General features: G+C 35.2%; 2 protein-coding genes across 2 annotated transcripts; one reads left to right on the top strand and one right to left on the bottom strand.

Moving 5' to 3' along the window:
- Nucleotides 1-3770: 3770 nt before the first annotated feature.
- On the bottom strand, nt 3771-10113 carry LOC120330254 (uncharacterized). Its single transcript, XM_039397131.2, has 5 exons — nt 9952-10113; nt 8880-8982; nt 7433-7641; nt 6165-6249; nt 3771-4825 (listed from the first exon to the last, which is right to left on the bottom strand). Exons 1-5 carry the CDS (start codon nt 9988-9990, stop codon nt 4554-4556), a joined length of 708 nt encoding a protein of 235 aa, XP_039253065.2. The 5' UTR covers nt 9991-10113; the 3' UTR covers nt 3771-4553.
- Nucleotides 10114-12066: 1953 nt separating this feature from the next.
- Nucleotides 12067-19566, top strand: LOC120330216 (uncharacterized). Its single transcript, XM_078118695.1, has 4 exons — nt 12067-12328; nt 14385-14485; nt 17458-17594; nt 19005-19566. The coding sequence occupies exons 1-4, from the start codon at nt 12104-12106 to the stop codon at nt 19196-19198; spliced, it is 657 nt and encodes a 218-aa protein (XP_077974821.1). The 5' UTR covers nt 12067-12103; the 3' UTR covers nt 19199-19566.
- The last annotated feature ends 1499 nt before the right edge of the window (nt 19567-21065 follow it).

The following is a 21065-nucleotide window of genomic DNA, read 5'->3' as shown; positions in this document are numbered from 1 at the left end:
AACAACCAATTTCTGACCAAATACGTCCGGGTAAAGTGTAATTTCATTTCTTTTCGGGGCACTCGGTCACTCTTGAGTGGTCCGTGTAAGGTAGCTTCAAGTCTCTCGTGAATGAAAGCTATTATAATGTTATATACTTATCAATAGCGTTACTATATCCTTGGATGCGCTTCCCAAACACAATTCAGAAAGTTCACGAAGGTTGCTAGGCGTATTTATCGCAAATTTCAAATCTTCAACTTCGCAATTCGAGGTATGAATATTCAATAAATTGGACGATGAAGGAGCATTTCATAAAACAAATTCTCGGTATTATAGAGTTCTAAATGTAATTAATAAACTTTAAGCTAAAACCTTGCGTTTTCACTGAAAAGTAAAGGAAACAAAATCTCGAGCGGTCCAATTTGAAGTCCTGAATACTTTACTTGTCGCACTCTTTCATACCAAGACATGCACTAAGTGAAGTAAATTGATGATATTTTAATATTTCAGCCGTATTGTAAATCTCTGTGGCCTACTGTACTTGATTGAAATTAGGCGTCTTGTTTAGCTGCCTTAAAAATCAAACATGCTATCTATATGGCAACCCAATATGCTATCCACAGAGGAGGTCATTCAAATAACCACAAAACCATCCCTACTCCTAACTTTGAAGTTTTATGACACTAAGTTTGACATTATTTTTTTATCCAAACAGCAATATATACAAGCACTATCTTGAATGAAAAGGGTCAAGCTGAATTTTTCAGGTTAGCCCTACTCAATTTCTTGCACGCATATTGAGACGGCGGACCTTGATTAATCAATGCCTGATCTGTTTTTATTGTTATTTCTCTGAATCTACAAAACATTCCCATCGTTCGACTGAAGTTTCACTCAATCGCACCATTGAAGTGCAAAATCATGAACAAGTGTACACTTGTGTTGTGACATGATCTATTTACCCTTCTTTGAGTAGTAAAGTATCAACATAAACGAAAGCCTGGCCAGATATAAATCTGGCAAATAACTCAAAAATAATTCACCAACAAGTATGGACCAAGGCATTCTTCACTTTAGAACTCATATAAACATTTTTTTTCTTTCAATTATTTGAAGACAACTTAACGTAACCATCAAAATGTTTGTACAAAGGGGGAGCTTTCAAGTATATTGTTGTGTACTTTTGTGATTGAAATTCGAATTTGTTCCAACTGAGTGGAAGATTTAATAAGAGTCCGAAAATAAATAATAAAGTCGTTTTTAGCGATAAACAGTATTGCTTTTCTATTCATACAAAGATTTGTCTGTGAAGTCAACCAAACAATTGAGAAAAATGTTCGTTGATAAATTTGTTACTTTATTGTTGCAAAAATTATCAACAGTGGAAGTACAGTGACAGAACAATTTGGCCATTACAATCAAGACGACGTGGTGGAAATAGGACAAGAGATTAGAAAATAATAAATTGCAAAAAATCATGCATTGTAATCTAAAATCCATAATCATGCTAGATTAACTTGCTATGTAGAAATAGTATAAACAGCTTCACCTTTTGCAGCTACAACTTCAAGAACTTTAAACCCTTTTTAAACGTATGTAAATCATATATAATCAATATTTACATTCCCAAATATACAGCCTATTAAGATATAACAACTTACGTTAGGCGACTTTTAATTTTTCTATTTTAGGCTGAATATAAACTTTATGCGCCACTGACAGAATAGAAATATTGAACGGGAGGTTGAGCGTGGTGTCTGTTTCGCCTCAGCCCGCCTATTTCTTGTTTTGGAACGCCTTTTATTGTAGCCATGCTATAGAAAAGTTGACCTTTCATAACTTGTGACGTAGCAACGGTGTTCATTTAAGCAATTTGATCTCCAAGCTCGAGAAAAAATTGTTTTCGCTCAACCAAGCTTGGTCATTGAAAACGTAGCGTCAGTTATGTATGGATTACATATAGTTCGCTGAAATGAAATGGCTGTTATCTCAAATTGTAGTGGGAATTTGTAGTGTCAAATTATAGGCAACAGAACATTTGACCAAATTGCTAATCTTTTGTAATGGATTCATTGAATAGCCAGCTGACAATAGCATAAACACGCGTCGGGAGTGATTTTACATTCCCATTTTTCTTTTGATTCTTAAAACGAAGAAAATAGGCGGTATCGGATTTCGTATGATATCCCTTGGGTTTTTGTCGGACCCGCTACTTACCCTTCCTCTATAATTCTGCGATTGGGGATGCATGTACCGCAAGAGCGTCACAGAAAAATCGAATATAAGTGATACGTATGCTTGGTGTGCAGAAATACTCTTACATCACTTAGATCAGCGGTTCCCAAAGAGAGCTCCCCGGCAACTTGCTAAATGCGCCAGGAAAATTAACAGAATTGCGTTAAACATATCTAATATATGAATGAATATTTTACATAATATTGTATTTATTATAAATGTTTCAATGTTTTATATTTTAAATGCAGTGTATATGAATCAATAATTTCATTTTATCTTTTTTGTCGTTTACTTTCTGCTATGTTGCGTCTACCTATATTGTTACATAATAATAGAGTTTTCAATTAAACCGTGGGTTTTTAACCAAAGGTAGAGTCGAAATATAATGTGACAGTGATTTTAGTTGGGGTTAGGGGTTAGATTCAATGAGAACGTCTTTATGAGATCAAACGCATACCAAAGTGGCAGAAACGGCAATTGATGCGATTGAGATCATGTTAAGCAAGTGAGATCGCACATTAGAGTGGCACTATTGATCCAAACAGGGCCCCGATTATTTTTGTCGTTAATTTTCTGAATTATTCCACAATCAGCTTGTTTTCTAGTCTAAATGAATTCTTGTGTGTAATGCAATCCTTCAGTCACGTAGAAAGAGATGAAACACGAAATGGATTGTATTACAGTTTTCTGAAAGCTATTTTAAGGAATTATCTTTTGCGATTTGCTATTTAAAAAAATAAAATAAAGTGTGCTTTTTGTGTATACCAAAAACAACTTTTACATAGGGTGTGTAGAGTGTAGGCGACAGATAGATAAATGATGTCCATCATTCGCCTACCCTCAAAATCGTGTTATGTCGTCTGCTCCCTGGCGCTACCTTCTGATCCTAGCATATTTTCTTGGCTTAGATCAAAAGGTCAAAAACGTACTTGATCATTCAATCATGTAATAAGCCGCTCGCTAAATTGCTGTTCTCTTAGACGTCGTTGGGGTTTTTATTGTTTTAAAAAAATTGTAACTAATGGACCAATCGATGTCACATTGTCGGTACTTAAAGATGCAAGAAACAGTCAGTTTTTTTCTGATATATATTTCACCCAAATTCAGCTTTGTTGATCAATCTTTCTGACAAATCCCGTGTTCATCCACCTTAATGGTACCGATGTTAATCGTTGCATTGCCCGAGCGGGGATCGCTGATTTTATGATCGCTCTGTATTACTTTAAACTACTGTTTATATATATATTCGAGATTTTCTCTCTTAGTATGTGTTGAGAAAATTCATGTTTTGCTATATCGTATTTCAGTGTATTGCCATTTTGTATGTAAATATATTGCTTCTGAACCGGTCCTAGAACCGGAACGAGGTTGACTCTTGCTCTGACTTTCTCTGTCGCCCTCTCTCTCAAATAAGAAGTGATTATCGAATCGTCTCCACTCTCCAGGCTAAATAAAGCTAGAAAAAATCTTAAAAAGTGACGATCATGCCTGATATTAATATAAAAGAAACATATTTATTTTTTTTGGTTTTTCTCAAAAGTATATCAAATACAAAAATACAAAAAAGTAAAAATTTAAATTCCAGTATATATAAAAATATTCGTAAATGACCAATAAATACATCAACTTTAAATTCCAAGTTTTTTATCACTGCTTCAAATTTATTGACAAATAACGAAACATTAAATAATTTATAAACATTGGGTAAATAATCAAATTTTCTTGAAGAGTGTTTCTGATTAAAATCACAATACTGCATACCGTAATTAACATTGATGACTTTTGTTCAAGATAGAGTTAAAATAACAAATAAAAATTATACCAAACAAATAAAATGATAATATTCATTTAAATAGGAAAATGTGAAAACAGTAATCAGTAAATAATTTTACACATGCCGAAAATACACATTACAGAATGAAAAAAATGCATTTCAGCGTGAAGAGAGACGCGATAAACTAGCAATGTTTATCAAGCAACGTCACCTATGAGGGAGTCTAACATTAAATTATGCTGAAGGAAAAAATCGAACACCCAAATGTTGAGAAGAGCCGGAAATGAAACACATGCAGGCGACCCGATATCCGAATCTCGTTCATAACAATGAAAGCAAACGACCCCAGACACAATAGACGAATAACCATGGCAACCGCCTGTTGCTAAATAACAAATAGAAGGCAAACTTGCTAGTCGGCCAGGGTAGAGGCCATTGTTTTTTTGAGCAATATTCAGAAGACATTATACCAAACAACATTAGATTCAGGATCCGAAAGGGGTTTTAAATCTACACTCGTGGTACAGTGGCATGGTGACTGGGTGCTGAAGACAAAACATCTTCACTTGTGTGCAACAAAAGCTTTGTAACTCGGCTCATTTTGAATCCTTACGCCGCATTCTTCCTCGCTACTCCTACATTCGACTTTTAAACTTGGTTTCAAAATCACACGTTCATCAATGTGTAAGGACCTTCCTTCGTGGGAAAACAGATAAGAAGTTTGTTTTTCTTGCAATTCGCACGGTGCATGTGATTCCTCCCTCTCATTGTCAAAGTGTTGATCAGTTTCCTTCGACACATCATTGGTAAGTTGTTGTTCATCGTCACGAATATCTAGACGTTGAATCATGCTTCATTTAAAATTCTATTTCAGAAAATTATACTGTATTTTGGCTTGGCGATGGGAGTCTGTGTCACAATTATCTACTATCCAAATAAGATCTACTTATACGTAAAAAGTGACATATTTCATTTTGGCCTAGCCGATTTAAAACACTTTGGGTGATTTGCAGAGCGTGGAGTTTGGGTACCACCCGGTTTATTGAGCCAACACTATTTCTGATATGTTTCGTTTGACTATATGTATTCTGGAATGGGTCAGGGTATGTTAGAAGGTGGGTCAATACCCCCAACCTAATCCGAGTTGAATATTGGGATAGCGCTGGAGTTTGAACTCTTCACACCTGACCTATTGTTAACCTGGTTTCATCTCACGCAATGACCGACCCACTGGGTACTTCCACGGCTTGTATATTGAGATTTTCAAAATTGTTATCAAAAATGCCAATGGATACTATTACCAAAATTATTATCAACTTGATCAAGTTCTACATAAGCTACAGTTGTCAAAACTCAGTACATGCTTGGTGTGAACATGAAAAGTGTTTATTAGTATAACTCGTTGGTTCAAGAGACAGGTAGTAAGTTTTGTATGCCATTGTTACATACGCCACAACGCCGAAGATTAAAAAATTCTTTTATCGATTCCTCGGTTTCAATCTTGCCAAAACCGACACAAGTTTTTGAAATGGTGCATGACCAAATAAAATGATTTCATTATCAAACCGATACATTCTACCAACCTTAAGGAATGTACAACACTTCTATTTTTATACAGTGGTCGCTCAGACCAAGAGGTTTTGGGTTTGAAGACCATTATTATTATTTTAGTTGGGGACATATTATGCAAATTTTTACTCTATGTGAGGTGCTGTGCTTGGATTGAACAATATGAGGCGTTCCAGAAGTATTCGTACCAAGATGACGCACAATCTGAACAACCCTAACCTGGTACACATACCATGTTCAGGTTGTGCGCCATCTTGCTACGAATACTTCGGGAGCACCCAATATAATGTACTCGTGGTTGGAAATTCTCCGAAACTATTGGTCCAATAGTTAGTTTCCAAATCACAGACCGATCGGAATTTTCACGACACAGTCGTGACCCACTGGTCCACTGCGATCTTGCCGGTACCGATGTAAATTGCTCTGGCGATGGGACTTTAGTTGCAATTTTGATCTGAAGCTTTTGATTGGTCAGATAACGGATTTCAGTGTAATTCGCATATGCGACCGGTACTGCGGTTAGTCATTGGGTGTTTTATTTGAAATTGATCCTATTATGACGCTTATTATGAAAAAGTAGCAAATTAGTGAGACCAAATCAAACCTGTGTTTTCCGTAAAATGATCAGTCGAAGATGATTCATCGTCTGAATAATTGATTGACGTGGAGCTCTCAATTTCTTCAAGCCACTGAAATATAATTTTGTATGTTGTATAAGCAAATTTAATCCTGAATATATTTATCAAAAAAATCAAATAAACACAAACAGAAACCTAAAATTATCTGGCTCTTAAATAGATTAACATAAACTATAAACAGATGTGATATACATCTTCGCCATTAATCATAATTTTGATCTGATTTATTAGTTTCTAATGCTACTTGCAACAAATATTGCAGAATGTTTCGCCGCTTAAGTTTTTCTTTATACATACGCAACTACTGTTTCAGAAGAGAAGTGTTTGGTACAGAATTATTATTTTTAAGTCATTTTTAGCGTACCGGATTTTATTTATTAATTTTGGCATGTGAAAAATGTGAAATCACTGGACTGTATAGCTACTGTCATTGCATAGTTGCAAGCCTTATTTCGGTTCGTACCAGACAACACAGAACTGAAACCCAAAGTAGGTTTAAATTAAAAGTAAACACAAATATTTATGATTTTGATTTTATAATGATGATTTTTTTTTATCTAAAACTTAATCTCAAATACCATTAAAAATACACGACTTGATCTCAAACCCTGTGACAGTGTCAAAAATTGAAAATTGATGAAACCATGCTCGATCTGATGAGTACTAAACAGAAGAACAATTTTCACACTCGATAATCCAATTGAAAATAACTTATATGAAAGCATTTAAAGCAGTTATTTAGATGGACAGCAAAATTCCATGAATATTGTAAATTCGAATTGTGATTTGTGGTAATTAGCGGACTAGTAAACTTGTTATTCACGTTTGACGTACATGTTGATTTCTTGAAAATCACAAAATGTGTTTACTGAGGTTTCTATATATGTTTGTACGCATGTTTAAAGTATGAATTGCATCGCGCCTTGTATTCAGGTAACATATGCACTTTATATATATAAACTTCTATGTTCATAGAATAACTCCATACGACGCAAGAATGTTTTGTATTGTTTAACTTGTCCGGAGTTTTAGGATATATGTCTTGTACCAATTGTAACTTTCACGCAACTAGCAATGTTTGCCGCTTTTTTGACCTAATTCCACCTATTTTCATTTCGTCCCGCTCTCAGAGAATGTAACCCAGCTATATGAATTACGCCTAACATGCTCAATCATTCGTTAATTGCTTTATCATTGCTGATCATCGAGAATTTTTGTGTAAATTTTGAACTACCCCTTCCTCGGTATCCTCTTCTAAGCATGAAGATTCTGTGTCTTCCCGAAGATGAATATTCTCATTTGATCGTTTTTCATTGCCTATGCAAATTGATTCTCCACACTGGAAAGAATTAGCATCTGTTATTGATCTATGAAGTATATCAACCACTGAATCATCTTCTTCCGGTGATTGATCTGTTGTTGATGAAGAAATGCTGGATTCGTCTGCAAAACAATGCTACGAAATTATTGGAGAAATTTGAAATGTTATGTATGCAACAATATGGGGTGTACTAGGGCAGGGGTGTGGAACCTTTTTCGCGGGCGGGCCAAATATCAATAACTGAGTAAAACCGCGGGCCGCACCGTCATTTAACATAGGCTTTCTATTAGTTGCAGGCACAAAATAGCTCATTTTAGAAATAAATATGTTACCGGAAAGTGCCATATTTGAGGCCATGACTTTTTTAACATGTGGAAAGTTATCTTGGTGTTTTCGGTAAGATTCATTTCCAAATAATTTTCTGTCAAATCTTATTCCAGATTAGATTTAGACCAAATCAATTGATAGGCTGGAACCAAAACTCATTTAGCTTTTGTATCTATATAATATTAAATTTTTTTAAACTGCTTTCCAAGTGCCTAATCTTCAATTGCCCGTTGTTACAAATTCATTAGCGTATTCTCCGCATTTTCCTTAAATTGTTTACTGCTCAGCAAGGGACAGCTTTGTGAATCGCGTTGTTCGCCTCGCTGTTAGGACGCTGTAAGTCATAGGCATAGATAATAAATTGAACTCGGATATAAGATTTGCAACGCAAAGGAAATCAGATCCAACCAAATTTCAAAACTAGTTTAGATGGCCGCGCACCATTCAAAATTGGCACTTCTCCGCGGGCCGCACAATTTTCCATTGCGGGCCGCATTCGGCCCGCGGGCCGCACTTTGCACACCCCTGTACTAGGGTATTGTGTATCGAACTGCAGGTCCTTTCTCCTTGTTTACTTTCTGTTCCGGATCCGTATGTGGCTGTTGCCACAAGGATGCGTGACTGAGATAGTCTTATGAAGATAAATAAAAATAACATAATCTCTCAAGAGATTATGTTATTTTTATTTATGCAACAATAATTAATCCTTTTATGTTGTTATGTATCTTTACATTCAAAAAACGGCGGTTTTCCACTGTTGGTTGGTACAGAGTGCCCTTTCGTAGTAAATTAGGTCCACCCGATTTCTTTTAGTCAAGCTCACAAATAAATATATATACATGTATGTCATCACCTTCTTAACACAAATAGTATAATGTCGCGTTTCCCAACATGTCATATCGGCGACATCGCTCGCTGGAACTACAATTCTAGTACAGTGTGATCAGTCCTGCAGACCACAATCATGAATCGCTTTTAGTTCTCAATACAAAGCTTCATCGAAACACAAAACGTACAATTAAAATGAACATACCTGAACTATCGTGATCTATTTCGTCCTGTCGTTTGGATGTTAGTTTCAGTGGAATTTTTGCACTCGTGTGGTAGATTGATGCGAAGACTGCCAGAAGAAAAGCCTGTCAATAGTTACAAATTCACAGTCTTTTGTTCACAAAGCATACCATTGTTCTTAAAGGTAAAGTATTATTTGTTGAAAAAAATCAACATGAATGTGATAAAATGGCAGCAAGGGTAGGATTATTATGAACAGTCACGCATCAGTGATTCTTATTGGAGAGGTCAAAATCGCACTGAAATTGGCCTAGCCCAGAAGCAATAGCTTAGTGCATTTTCCTTATTTTAGGGTTATCCTAGACAAAATAGCAGACCCCGCTTATATCAACTTAGTTTAGGTCGCCATCAGGATAACTATTCTTACATGCAACGTACATACTCTTTACTTACATTTATACAGTCTTCAGCCAAACGATCAAAATTAGGTATATTGTGTCATTATTCTTTTATTATTATTCTTACATATTTAAAACTTTTATAGGATATTTAAGTCAGAAAGCTCTGCTTGATACAGCGGTTCTCAAAGTACGCCGCGGCGATTTGACAATTGCTTATAGAATTTTTTATATTATATTTATTATAAATGTTTTATTGTTTCTTATTTTAAATGCCGTGTATATTAAACAATAAATTCTTTTTAGTTTTTACCTTTCTTTGTCGTTTACTTTTTGTATACGTATGGAATGCATCTATTTGTACGTACCTGTTACGTATAACAACAGAGCTAGACAATTCTTGATGCAATTTTGTGAGCTGCAGTTTATTTAAATGTTGAACCGAGTTTAGCGAACATGAGTGATTTTTTAGCATTTCAAAGGAAAATCAGGCGGAATAAAAGTTAACATTGTCTTGAGTTTTCTCCTGATAATTTGGCACCGCACGAACAAAAAGTTTAGGAACCGCTGGTTCAATAGATTAAAAATGGTTGGATTACAAGTTCTGAGAACTATTTTTTTACCATAATAAATCCTATCTCCAATGTAATCAAACAGAATCGGCGAACGACGACGACGTAAACACCCATAACTTACCGTCGTTAATGCGACGATTACTGGCAGTACAGGAACCATCTTTGCATAAAGCTTGCAGAATTTTCTCAGTAAATAAACCAATAATAACCTTCAACAATAAATTAATAAGTTTTACGACAACATCTAGAGATCTATCTCATGCATACGTACGCCGTTTCGAGTACCAAGTGAATGACTGGTATTGAGTTGCTACCGGCATTTTGCTTTTGGGCAAACGCGAAAGGCGCAAATTGTTACAGCGCCTTTGGTGCAAAATTTACCAGATGCATGAATGTTGTATCGTATACATTAACTGTTATGTTACGTGTAAATTTATTTTAAAGGTGTGAATGTTTCATAACAAAAGTTTCTTGTCCGCCGTCCATTTCAAATAATTCTATCTTTGACAGCAACACGGAAAATGCTTAAAGTTTCCTAAGATTGATGCTTAACATTTTTGAATCTGACTACACAATTTTGTAAGTAGGCTAACCCGTTTATTTTCACGACAGTTAAATGCTGTAAAATCATGTTGGCACTTGCCTGATCACATTAGGAGCTGGCCTTTCAAGATGAGGATAACGCGCGAAGATAAGGCGCGAAGTTTTTCGTCCTGCCTTTATCCAATTTAGTGTCTCATAATTTACCAATATTTTCCGTTTATTAAATTGGTTTTTATAAATTTTATATATTGTATTTATTGATATATATTTCATGAAAAACTAATACAATTTGGGATCACAGATATTCTGAATATTACATATACCGATGAGAGAAATCGCACGTAAGTCACTAGGTAAACTACGACATTCAATAGGGAGTTCATTCACGTATTATGTCCCTTCTTCTAAAGACAGCATGTAACATGTGACGTATTCAAAAGTACACGATAACAACGGATAGCCTATCGTCCGAGAAAAAATTAAGTTCATCAATATACACAGATAGCGTTTGACGTAGCTGGAAGTACACGACAACAACGGATATCGCTTGAGAAAAAATGAGGTTCATACTTATACACAGTCACTTCATGCGCGAACCGTTATAATAGAAGTCATGAGCTTTTTGAAGTTCGTGTCAATGCTTCTCAGGTTGGAGATGTTGACAATAAGGTAAGGAGGGCTATGTATAGTGAAAATCTAGTTCAAAAAGCAATGTTAGACGGGTAGTTCGATGTGGTGAAATCGTAAATGCCTTCAAATAACATATACAACATTACACTGTTAGTTGATAGCCAAATCTTATAGCTAGCGCGGTGTTAGACATACGAGAAACGGCAACGAGCCCAGCATTCTCATTGCTTAAAATCATTTCCGAAGAGATTGGAACCTAGGAACACGCGCAGGGTCATCAATGGTGTGATGGCAATTGTTCTCCAAATGCTCTGCGTGGCGAACCAACTGCAAAGAACCGGTCGTTTTCAATATATTGATATTTTTAGCGTGGTTTTATGGTATTTTAGACATCTAGTATTTTTTGAGTATGTTGAGGCTTGCTATTATCAGTTAATACTCGTTTTCACACCAACTTTTAGTCTTGACTATTATATTAGGGTATAGCTAGCCTTCCCAAATATTTAAAACATTATAGCTCAGAGAAATCAAATTCAGTCTTATTTTCAATTTTTATTTATTTTTTAATTCTCATGCATATTCAAGAGGAGAAGGAATTTAATTTGGCGGCCTAATGATATCACGAATCACGGTCATCCATAGGCTTGGTTATGGAATGGATTTATAATAAAACTCGTTATAGTTCCATATACTTGAACTGACTCATACCGACCTGCGATGACATAAAACTGCCTGTAGAGCGAGCGAAATTCTCACTGCACATATATAATTTGCTATCTACGAGGGGGACCTATAAAAATGAATGAAGTGTACACTGAATGAATGGTGGTCGCCAGAGCCAGAACAGATTAATATTTTACCTTAAAGTGATATAGAAAGTTCTTCCGCCATTCTAAACTAAATGGTTGAAATAAAGATAAAAATCAACATTAGTGAGCACAGTTACGAGTTCTTGTGGAGTCTAAGTAACGGCGGCCAATTCAACTGAATCTTTGGCTGAATTTAAGTAGTAGCTAAAGATATTGATTATTCTATTTATAGACTTCATCACATCATCAAAATCTGTTACATTTTATCTGTTATAGCAAGGTAGAAAAACGATGATTATACACAAATTACACACGGCGTTTGTGTTGATTATACTAAGTTTTATGAAGCTTGGGAAAACTACCGGTGGAGTACCTTCTAAAGCTAATATTGAATGTTTAATGCCCGAGGAAATACCCGAAAGTTTGAGCATGTTTTATAATCAGACCAGTTGGAACGCACTGCGACAACGTCAACGGCACCAAGTCGAAAGAAGGGGTGGTTGCCCGCAACGCAAGGTAAGTGTTTGTATTTCAGAGAGCGAGGTTAAACAACACAACGTGATGCTAAAAAGTTTTGTTCACTCGGGGGTTGAGAATCGTATTTTTAAACTGACTTGAGCTGTAAAATTTTGAACTGTGTCGTCTATGCCATCTATGGAGACGGCATTTTACAATTCACAAAGTTCCGGAATCGGAATTTCAATCATATTGGGTCCGAATGATACTAAATTTGAGGTGATTTCCTTGTTATGGTAGGAAACCATGTCCAAAGTACTCAAATATACTCGGCTAGGCTCTAGATTTTAGTTTGGAGCGAATGACTGACACACAAGAAAATGCACGATTCCAAGCATTAAGACTTTAAAAACGTTTATATAGTTTCGTTTGTTCAAATATTTCGATGACTTTCTAGCAGAGAAAACAACGCTTACAATAGCCACAAAAACAAATTCGAAATAACACTTCTATAATCCTTAATCGCCGGATTTTAAGTGGATTTTCGTGATTCAAACTCACATTCGCAACGTTTTTGAAAGTCCATCTGGCTTCGTTCTTAGAACAATGGCGTGTGTGGAAAAGGTTAAGAACCACTGAATTCTGTGAATATCTGAGTCACATTGTGCCACTTATTATTTCCAGTGAAACCGCCAATGTCACAAAAACGCGTAAAATGGTTGTTTCTACCTATATAAATTCTCTTAGGAACACCGCATTCGTCACACATTACAAGATTATATTGGTAATGATGGTTTGTTATCAACATTCAGTGGTTGGTATTATATAGAAAATAAACGATGCCTCACATTTATGAATAACCTCATCGCAAAATGGCGGTGTGTAGTGATATTTTTCATAAATTTCTCTTAACATTGTTTTTCGAATCCGCACTCTAGAAATTTGAGCAACAAAGTAGTGTACCTACAGCTCATAATGTATACAGGCGCTATCTTCAGTGAACTTAATAAATAACTTCAATAAAAAAATCCAGATGGGCTCAATATTATAGAAACGATTATATCAATCCTATACGTAACAAACAACCATTGTTTTATGAAAAATACAAAAAATGTAATCCGCGGATCGGCAATCCACGTTTTGAATAAAATTGATTTACAAAACAGGAAAAAAAATTAGCTAAGGCTTTAATAATTTCCATTATAAGTTCCATTATACAAACTATAACATGTCAAAAAATTTAGTGTTTAATCTATAATTAAATCGGATTACAACATTACATACACAGAATTTTATATACAACATCAAACTATACACAAACATGTATATACAAAACGCCTGTTTAAATCAAAAATTTTATGATGTCAATCACAGCGTAAGATAAGAAGATCTGTCCAATACAGAATCAAATCTACTCTTCGAAATTTTTTAAACTGTAACAACTATATTTACGTTTATAGTAATTTAAGAGAAATACGTTTCGCTCTAGAAAATGCTAGTTGATTTTCCTCAAATGTATTTCTAGAAATAATCTCTTCTACAATAGGCTTAAAAAGACTTGTTTATATTGATAATATATGATTCATGAAGTTTCGTTGGCTTAATTAAAAATTAATCCAATAAACAATTTCATTTTCCGAATTTAGATATAAATCCTTGTAATACTTCGTTGGACACGTATTTATCATATTGCTGATTGTTTTAATATATATAAGCAGTACTTTCAGATGTGAAAATTAAAAAAAATATTTTTGGTTATTTTTAATATTAATTAATAGATTATATTGCAATTGTGCCTTTAATGTGTAAATATTATTTGGTTTTTCGATTCTCCATATAAAAGTGCGCTCAGAATGGGGAAGGAAATTGTACTAAACACGTAGATTCCCCTTGAAAAAAAATTCAAATGACGTATTCAGAATTTGTTTAAAGATCCATTGACGGACTTACAACTCGTTTCAAGAATACCTGATTTACCGATCGTTGTATCTGGCTGAACTAGATTTCTCCGATAAAATCAGATCTATGCATTTGCAAAAGAATTAGTCCGGCTCGCTACATTGTTAACTTTACTTCACAAATACTAACAATCCGATAATACTTTATATACTTTCAGAAAGAAATGTCATGCCAGATTTTATCAAGAGAAATTGTAGCGCTGACTGGTTATTGCAGATATGTTGACCAAACGGCAATGTGTGCTGTATTCGATAAAAGGTAAGTTGAAAAGAAGACAATAAAAAGCAGGGAGCAATGCACAAATTGACCTGGAGGTCAACTAAACACAGTAGCGATATACACAGAAACCCGTTATCTGATCATTCAAATTTTGAATAAATCTCATATATATCAAAAGTATACAGGGATGGCCAATACCGAATAGTTCACTATTTCGAATACATTCGAAATAATTTTTTTCGAATATGAAATTTCGAATACTTCGAAAATAAAATCCACTAATTGAAGCTTATCTAAATGTATGAAGGAATTTCCATACAATAAGCAATGGAATAACTGCTATCTACAAGTTACAACCTAGCTATATTACCAGGCATTTCATATTTGCAGATTATTGCAGTATATATTTTATATACCATGAGTCATGTTAACAGAATTAAATTAATACGACAATAGTGGTATCGATGATGGATTTGAATATTTGCGCAACACAAAATCACCCTAGTAAAACGCCCATACTTTTAAATACCAACCATTATCCAAATTATTTGTCGAAAAGCGGGATAAAGTATGAGGTATTTTTCCGACTTGTGACAATTTTTTCGTGAGTACAAAAATACGAATCAAAAATTAATTATATTTGGGAACTTTACCACACATTTTAAGTCCGCAGATCGCCGTTGTATGTTTGAGTAATAATACTTTTATTATTTCATAATTATGAAAATAGGAATCAAAAACTATTTATAATCGGGTAGTTTACCACACATTGTAAGTCCACAGATCGCCTTGTATTTTGTAAATACGAAAATAGGAATCAAAAATTAATATTAATCGCGAGTTTGCCACACTATTTATGTCCACAGATTGCCGTGATATTGTGCCGAATATAATTAGTTTTGATTCTTATTTTCGTACTCACGAAAAATTCGGAAAAACAATTTATATTTCATCCCGCTCTTGGGAACTAATTTGTATAATGGTTGCCATTGGTTTGTATATAAAAGTATGGACTTTTTACTAGGATGATTTTGTGCTGCGCAAAATATTCAAATCCATGACCGATAAATCGGTAAATCGGGCAGTTTACCACACATTTGAAGGCCACAGATCGCCGTTGCATTTTAGAATTATTAGTTTTATTATTTTGTAAACACGAGTCCGAAATTAATTATAATTGGGCAGTTTACCACGTATTTCATGTCCACAAATACCCGTTGTATTTGGCATTAATACTTTCATTATTTTATCAATATAAAAATAAGAATCAATATTTAATAATATCGGTCAGTTTACTACACATTTTATGTCCACAGATTGTCGATACAACCATGAGTTACGTTGAACAGAATTAAATTAATACGGCATGACATTTTAAATGCTGGTACCAGTCATGGATTGGATTATTTTGCGCAACAAAAAATCATCCTGGAAAGGATCGATACTTTTAACTATCGTTATCAGAATTATTTGCCAGAAATTATTTTCTAATAAATCGACTTGTTTTTCCAACTTGTGACAATTTATTGGATATCGTAACAATTACGGCTATAAATACCGTATTTCCCGGCTAATAAGTCCACATGGCAAGTAGGACGATGTCTATTTTTAGCACTCAAAAAAGGTTTTTTTCCATAAAGGCCTCCAATAAGACGGGTAGAAAAATTCGCTAATAATTTTATATGTTTAGAACCAGATCATGTTAGTTTGGTAGAATCATACTCACAGAATTAACTATTTTTAACAATTGAGCGGTAAATTTAAGTTGTAAAGCGGCAATCATTTTGGACAACCTATTAACCCGAATGTTGAAATAATTTTGGAATGTGATAAGTACTACACTGTACGTCCACGGGTTATTTCACAGCTGTGTTTTCCTACCCCTGTCGTGTTTTGCTGAATCGGCAAAACGAAGGGGTCACAAATCACTTTATCTTGGTGGCCGTGTTCCTCTTTAAAGTAACGATAACCATCCTGCGATTAAATATTATGATTGGCAGACCCTAAGACCCAAATATAAGGTTACACAAATCATGCTTGAGAAGACTCATGCGAATAATAAGCAGGCCACATAGAAATAAAAGAAACATACTTTCTCAATTTTTCGACGTAATGGAAATGAATTTGTAAATTAAAAGCCTCGTACACGAATGTCGGCAATGTCCACCCACGCAAACGTGCAAATGTGTCGCAACACTATGCGACGTACGGTCGCACAGAATATAAACATTCAAAGTGCCGATTTAAAAAGTCGTTTAAAGCTTCCCGAAAAAAAAAAAAAACGAAACACCACGTTTACGGCGAAAAAAGGCTACTATTCGGAATTATTCGAAAATCAGCCGAAAAGGTATTCGAATACCTTGATATTCGAATACATTCGAATATTCGATTCGTTTTGGACAACCCTGAGTATAAATCAATTTTGCCATCGTACCGGTGGACTAGGATTATTGAATGACACGTGGTGGCGCAGTTTCTGGAAATTGGCAAAATTCTGGGTGGGATATTGAGCCCTTTAGCCAAAAGTTGAAATCGATTGGTTACGGAGAAAAACACCACAAAATTTCCCTAACCCCAACAACGAGACTAACAACAATAGTTTTAGCAAATATGATCCATTTGGCAATTTCGTGTCCAATTAATGTAACGTGCTTAAGCAGAGAACTCCTGAGGGGTTGCACTTCCTATGTATACTAGGCGTCCTTCTATCATTTCCAATGCTCTCGTAGCGATGTTGCCCACAGTGAATATTGTATAACTTGCTCCATTCTGTGTGAATACACAATGTATACTATGCACTTTTAGATAAAGTAAATTTGAGATAACACGCCTAGGTTATGAAATGGTAAGTTTAGCTTCCACAATATCTTGCTCTAATTATTAGGCAATTTGTTTGTTTGTGTAATACGCATAATGGGATCAAAAACTTCTATTCCAGTGAAAATGATACAAATCTTTCATTCTGAATTTATACAATGCTGAATATCATCGGCAATTTCCGTTAAACCTAGGTACCACGAATCCACGACAATGTGGCCACGACATCGAGAATGTGGGCATACAATATTTAGTTCAAGGTTAAAGCTACATCGATATGAAGACGTAACTTATCTGGATAGAATAGCAGCAAGAAAGAAGGCGAAGATGGGTGAGTACAGTGACCTTTGATTTTTGTACATCCCCACGTTGAGCGTCTTCCCATATTCTACCGAAATCCATACTTCATGTTATTGGACACGAAATGGACATAACGATCGTTTTAAAATTTTGTTGTTGGACACGTTTAGTGGCCATAACGATCGTTTCAAAATTTTGTTGTTATTGGACACGTTTAGTGGCCATAACGATCGTTTCAAAATTTTGTTGTTATTTTTTTTTTTCGCTATGACGTCATCAAAATTATTGCCACTGGGTGGCGCTACGTGTCCATATATTTGAGCATAGCTCTCTTGTTGTTATTGTTATTTGTCTCCGTCTCCATTTTAAAAAAATCGCTTTTCTCTTCGAATACTGGACCAATTGCTTTGATATTTTCAGTGGTTAAAGATAAAATTTTTCTCCAGAAGGCTATTACTTTTTTGTTGTTGCTATGACGTCATTACAATTATTGCCACTGGGTGGCGCTACGTGTCCACATATTTGAGCATAGCTCTCTTGTTATTGGACACGTTTAGTGGCCATAACGATCGTTTCAATATTATGTTGTTGTTGTTGTTGTTCTTGTTCTTTGACACGTTTTTAAAAAATCGCTTTTCTCTTCGAATACTGGACCAATTGCTTTGAAATTTTCAGTGGTTAAAGATTAATTTCTTCGCTAGAAGGCTATTACTTTTATTTATTTCAAAATTTTGCGTGAATTCTATGAAATTTGATATTTCGTCCAAAATTTTGCTGTATTATTTTTTATCCATGGGAACACGGATTTTAGTCAGTGTCATGACTGGCTGTACGTTTTGATTCTGCAAAATTCTTGCTACTGGAAATTCAGAACTTTTTTGAGGGTACCGGTAGCGTCAAAGGTACTGGTAAAGACTGATTCGCTCTGGTCTAACGTGTCCATATATTTGTGCGTAGCTCTCTTGTTGTTATTGTTATTTGTCTCCGTCTCCATTTTTAAAAAATCGCTTTTCTCTTCGAATACTGGACCAATTGCTTTGAAATTGTCACTGGTTAAAGATGAAATTTTTCTCCAGAAGGCTATTATTTTTTTTCCCCGCTATGACGTCATCAAAATTATTGCCATTGGGTGGCGCTACGTGTCCATATATTTGAGCATAGCTCTCTTGTTCTTTTTACTATACACCTCCTTCGTTTTCTGATATTTTGTTTTACCGCTAAACGATGCTGAAGTCTGGTATTGTCAAAGATCATGCCGCTATGGCCGCAGGTAGCCAGCCTACAGGGCATATATTAGTACAATGCTCTCACATTCTATATTAATGAATGGTATTTTCATTTTATAATTTTTTATGGGGAACTTTGATAACTTAAAATACGGCCCCAAACGGGCAGCCACTCGATTAAGTTGATTTTTGAGAATTTGGTATCTTGGTTTCAGGAGCCATGCCTGCAAACGTTGATTCCCGTGGAAATCAATTGACATTAGCAAGATGTACCGTCAGACAACAAGTTAGAAAAGAAAGAAAAGGGAATTGCGAAATCGTGCATGGGTCGGTGTATGGTTGCAGAGCGGGATCAAAATTACAGATTTGGCATCCTGTTTGTTCTTACTTAGCTGAGAACGGAGCTTGATAAAACCATGGTTGCTCTTTGAAATGAGAAAGTGACTTAAACTTTTATGACAAAGAATCAACTTAAAATAAATTCTCCACAATATATAGCAGAAAATTATATGAATGCGTACAGGTGTTTTCAAATGTTATTTTTTAGTGTGTGTAAAGGTTGAGTTTGTGTGACATCTCAGCAGTCCACTCTACCATTTTGCTGCCTGCCAATCATCTTGGTTGATTTTTTAATTCGGGTAGTTTGCAATCAATATATTGGAAAGTTTTTACGTTTACTATTAGCAATAAACTCTGTACGTTTGTAAATTTTCAAAGTTTGTATCATTACTGCAGCTTCTTAAAACAGCAACTATGTAATATATTCCACTTCATGAACGCTGACTGCTGTCGATAGAAAAGGGGGATAGTGATGATTATGATTCCTGATCGTCATTAAATAGTGTCATTTGAATAACCGTTCACTTCAGTTCATATCTCAAGTTTACATGCAAGGTTGACCCTAGCTATTGTATATTTTTGATGATGCAAAATGACATTACGACCTAACATAAAAGTTTAAAAAATTTTAAACGATCAATTACCAAAATTAATGCTTTTCCTACGGCAGATGTTAAGACATAATTCAGATGAACTTTCAATTTAAATTCAATTTAAATTCAGTTAAAAAAAATGGAATGAAGAGAGAGGCAGGGTTAGAACCAACCGTCAGAAATGTCCCTGTTGTAGAGTGTAGACCTGAAATGGGCAAACTACGGCCCGCGGGCCAAATCTGGCCCGTTGAGTAATTCATGCTGGCCCGCGTGATGCTGCCACAACCAGACTAAAACAAAATTTTGATGTTCCAGCTAAAAGTAGCCGAATTAATTTGTTAGGATTAGGATTTAAATTTAGTTTTAGAACGAGGTTTATTGTTTTCCACTTTTGCTTTTGTAACACTGTGAATATTTTTACGTCACACTTACATGGTCCGCCAGTCTAGGTGGGGAAAAATTTCGGCCTTTGGTCCAAAAATCGCCTCCACCTGGACCGTGGATTAAGAACGCCTTCGTGCGGAAACAAAGCGAAAATTTCGGAGTGAAAATAACGGTTTGAAGACAATGTCAGACAGAGCTTTATGTTCAGTGTCAACCTATTTATTGCTGTTACTCAGGACGAAGCCTAAATCAAATTAAAAATAGAAAAAAAGTGGTCGCGATCAATTAGCCAAAATGTAGGCTTTTTGTGGGTAACGAAATACGCATTTTCATAATCAGCCTTCTCAAGAATATAATGCTTTAGAATTTTTATAATTAATCCACTACGTCAGGGGTGTGCAACCTTTTTCGCGGGCGGGCCAAATATCAATACCTGAGTGAAACCGCACCGTCATTTAACATAAGCTTTCTATTAGTTGCAGGCACAAAATAGCTCATTTTAGAAATAAATATGTTACCGGAAAGTGCTTTTTTAACATGTGGAAAGTTATCTTAGTGTTTTCGGTAAGATTCATTTCCAAATAATCTTCTGTCAAATCTTATTCTAGATTAGATTTAGACCAAATCAATTGATAGGCTGGAACCAAAGCTCATTTAGCTTTTGTATCTATATAATATTAAATTTTTTCAAACTGCTTTCCAGTTGCCTAATCTTCAATTGCCCGTTCTTACAAATTCATTAGCGTATTCTCCGTATTTTTCTTGAATTGTTTACTGCTCAGCAAGGGACAGCTTTGTGAATCGCGTTGTTCGCCTCGCTGTCAGTCGCAGGCATAGATATTTTAATTGAACTCGGATATAAGCTTTGCAACGCAAAGGGAACCAGATTCAACTAAATTTCAAAACTAGTTTAGATGGCCGCGCACCATTCAAAATTGGCACTTCTCCGCTTGCCGCATA

The sequence above is a fragment of the Styela clava genome, chromosome 12 (assembly GCF_964204865.1).
Source record: "Styela clava chromosome 12, kaStyClav1.hap1.2, whole genome shotgun sequence".
NCBI lineage: Eukaryota > Metazoa > Chordata > Ascidiacea > Stolidobranchia > Styelidae > Styela > Styela clava.
The sequence above is the reverse complement of the archived record's forward strand: the minus strand, read 5'-3'. Positions and strand labels throughout refer to the sequence as shown.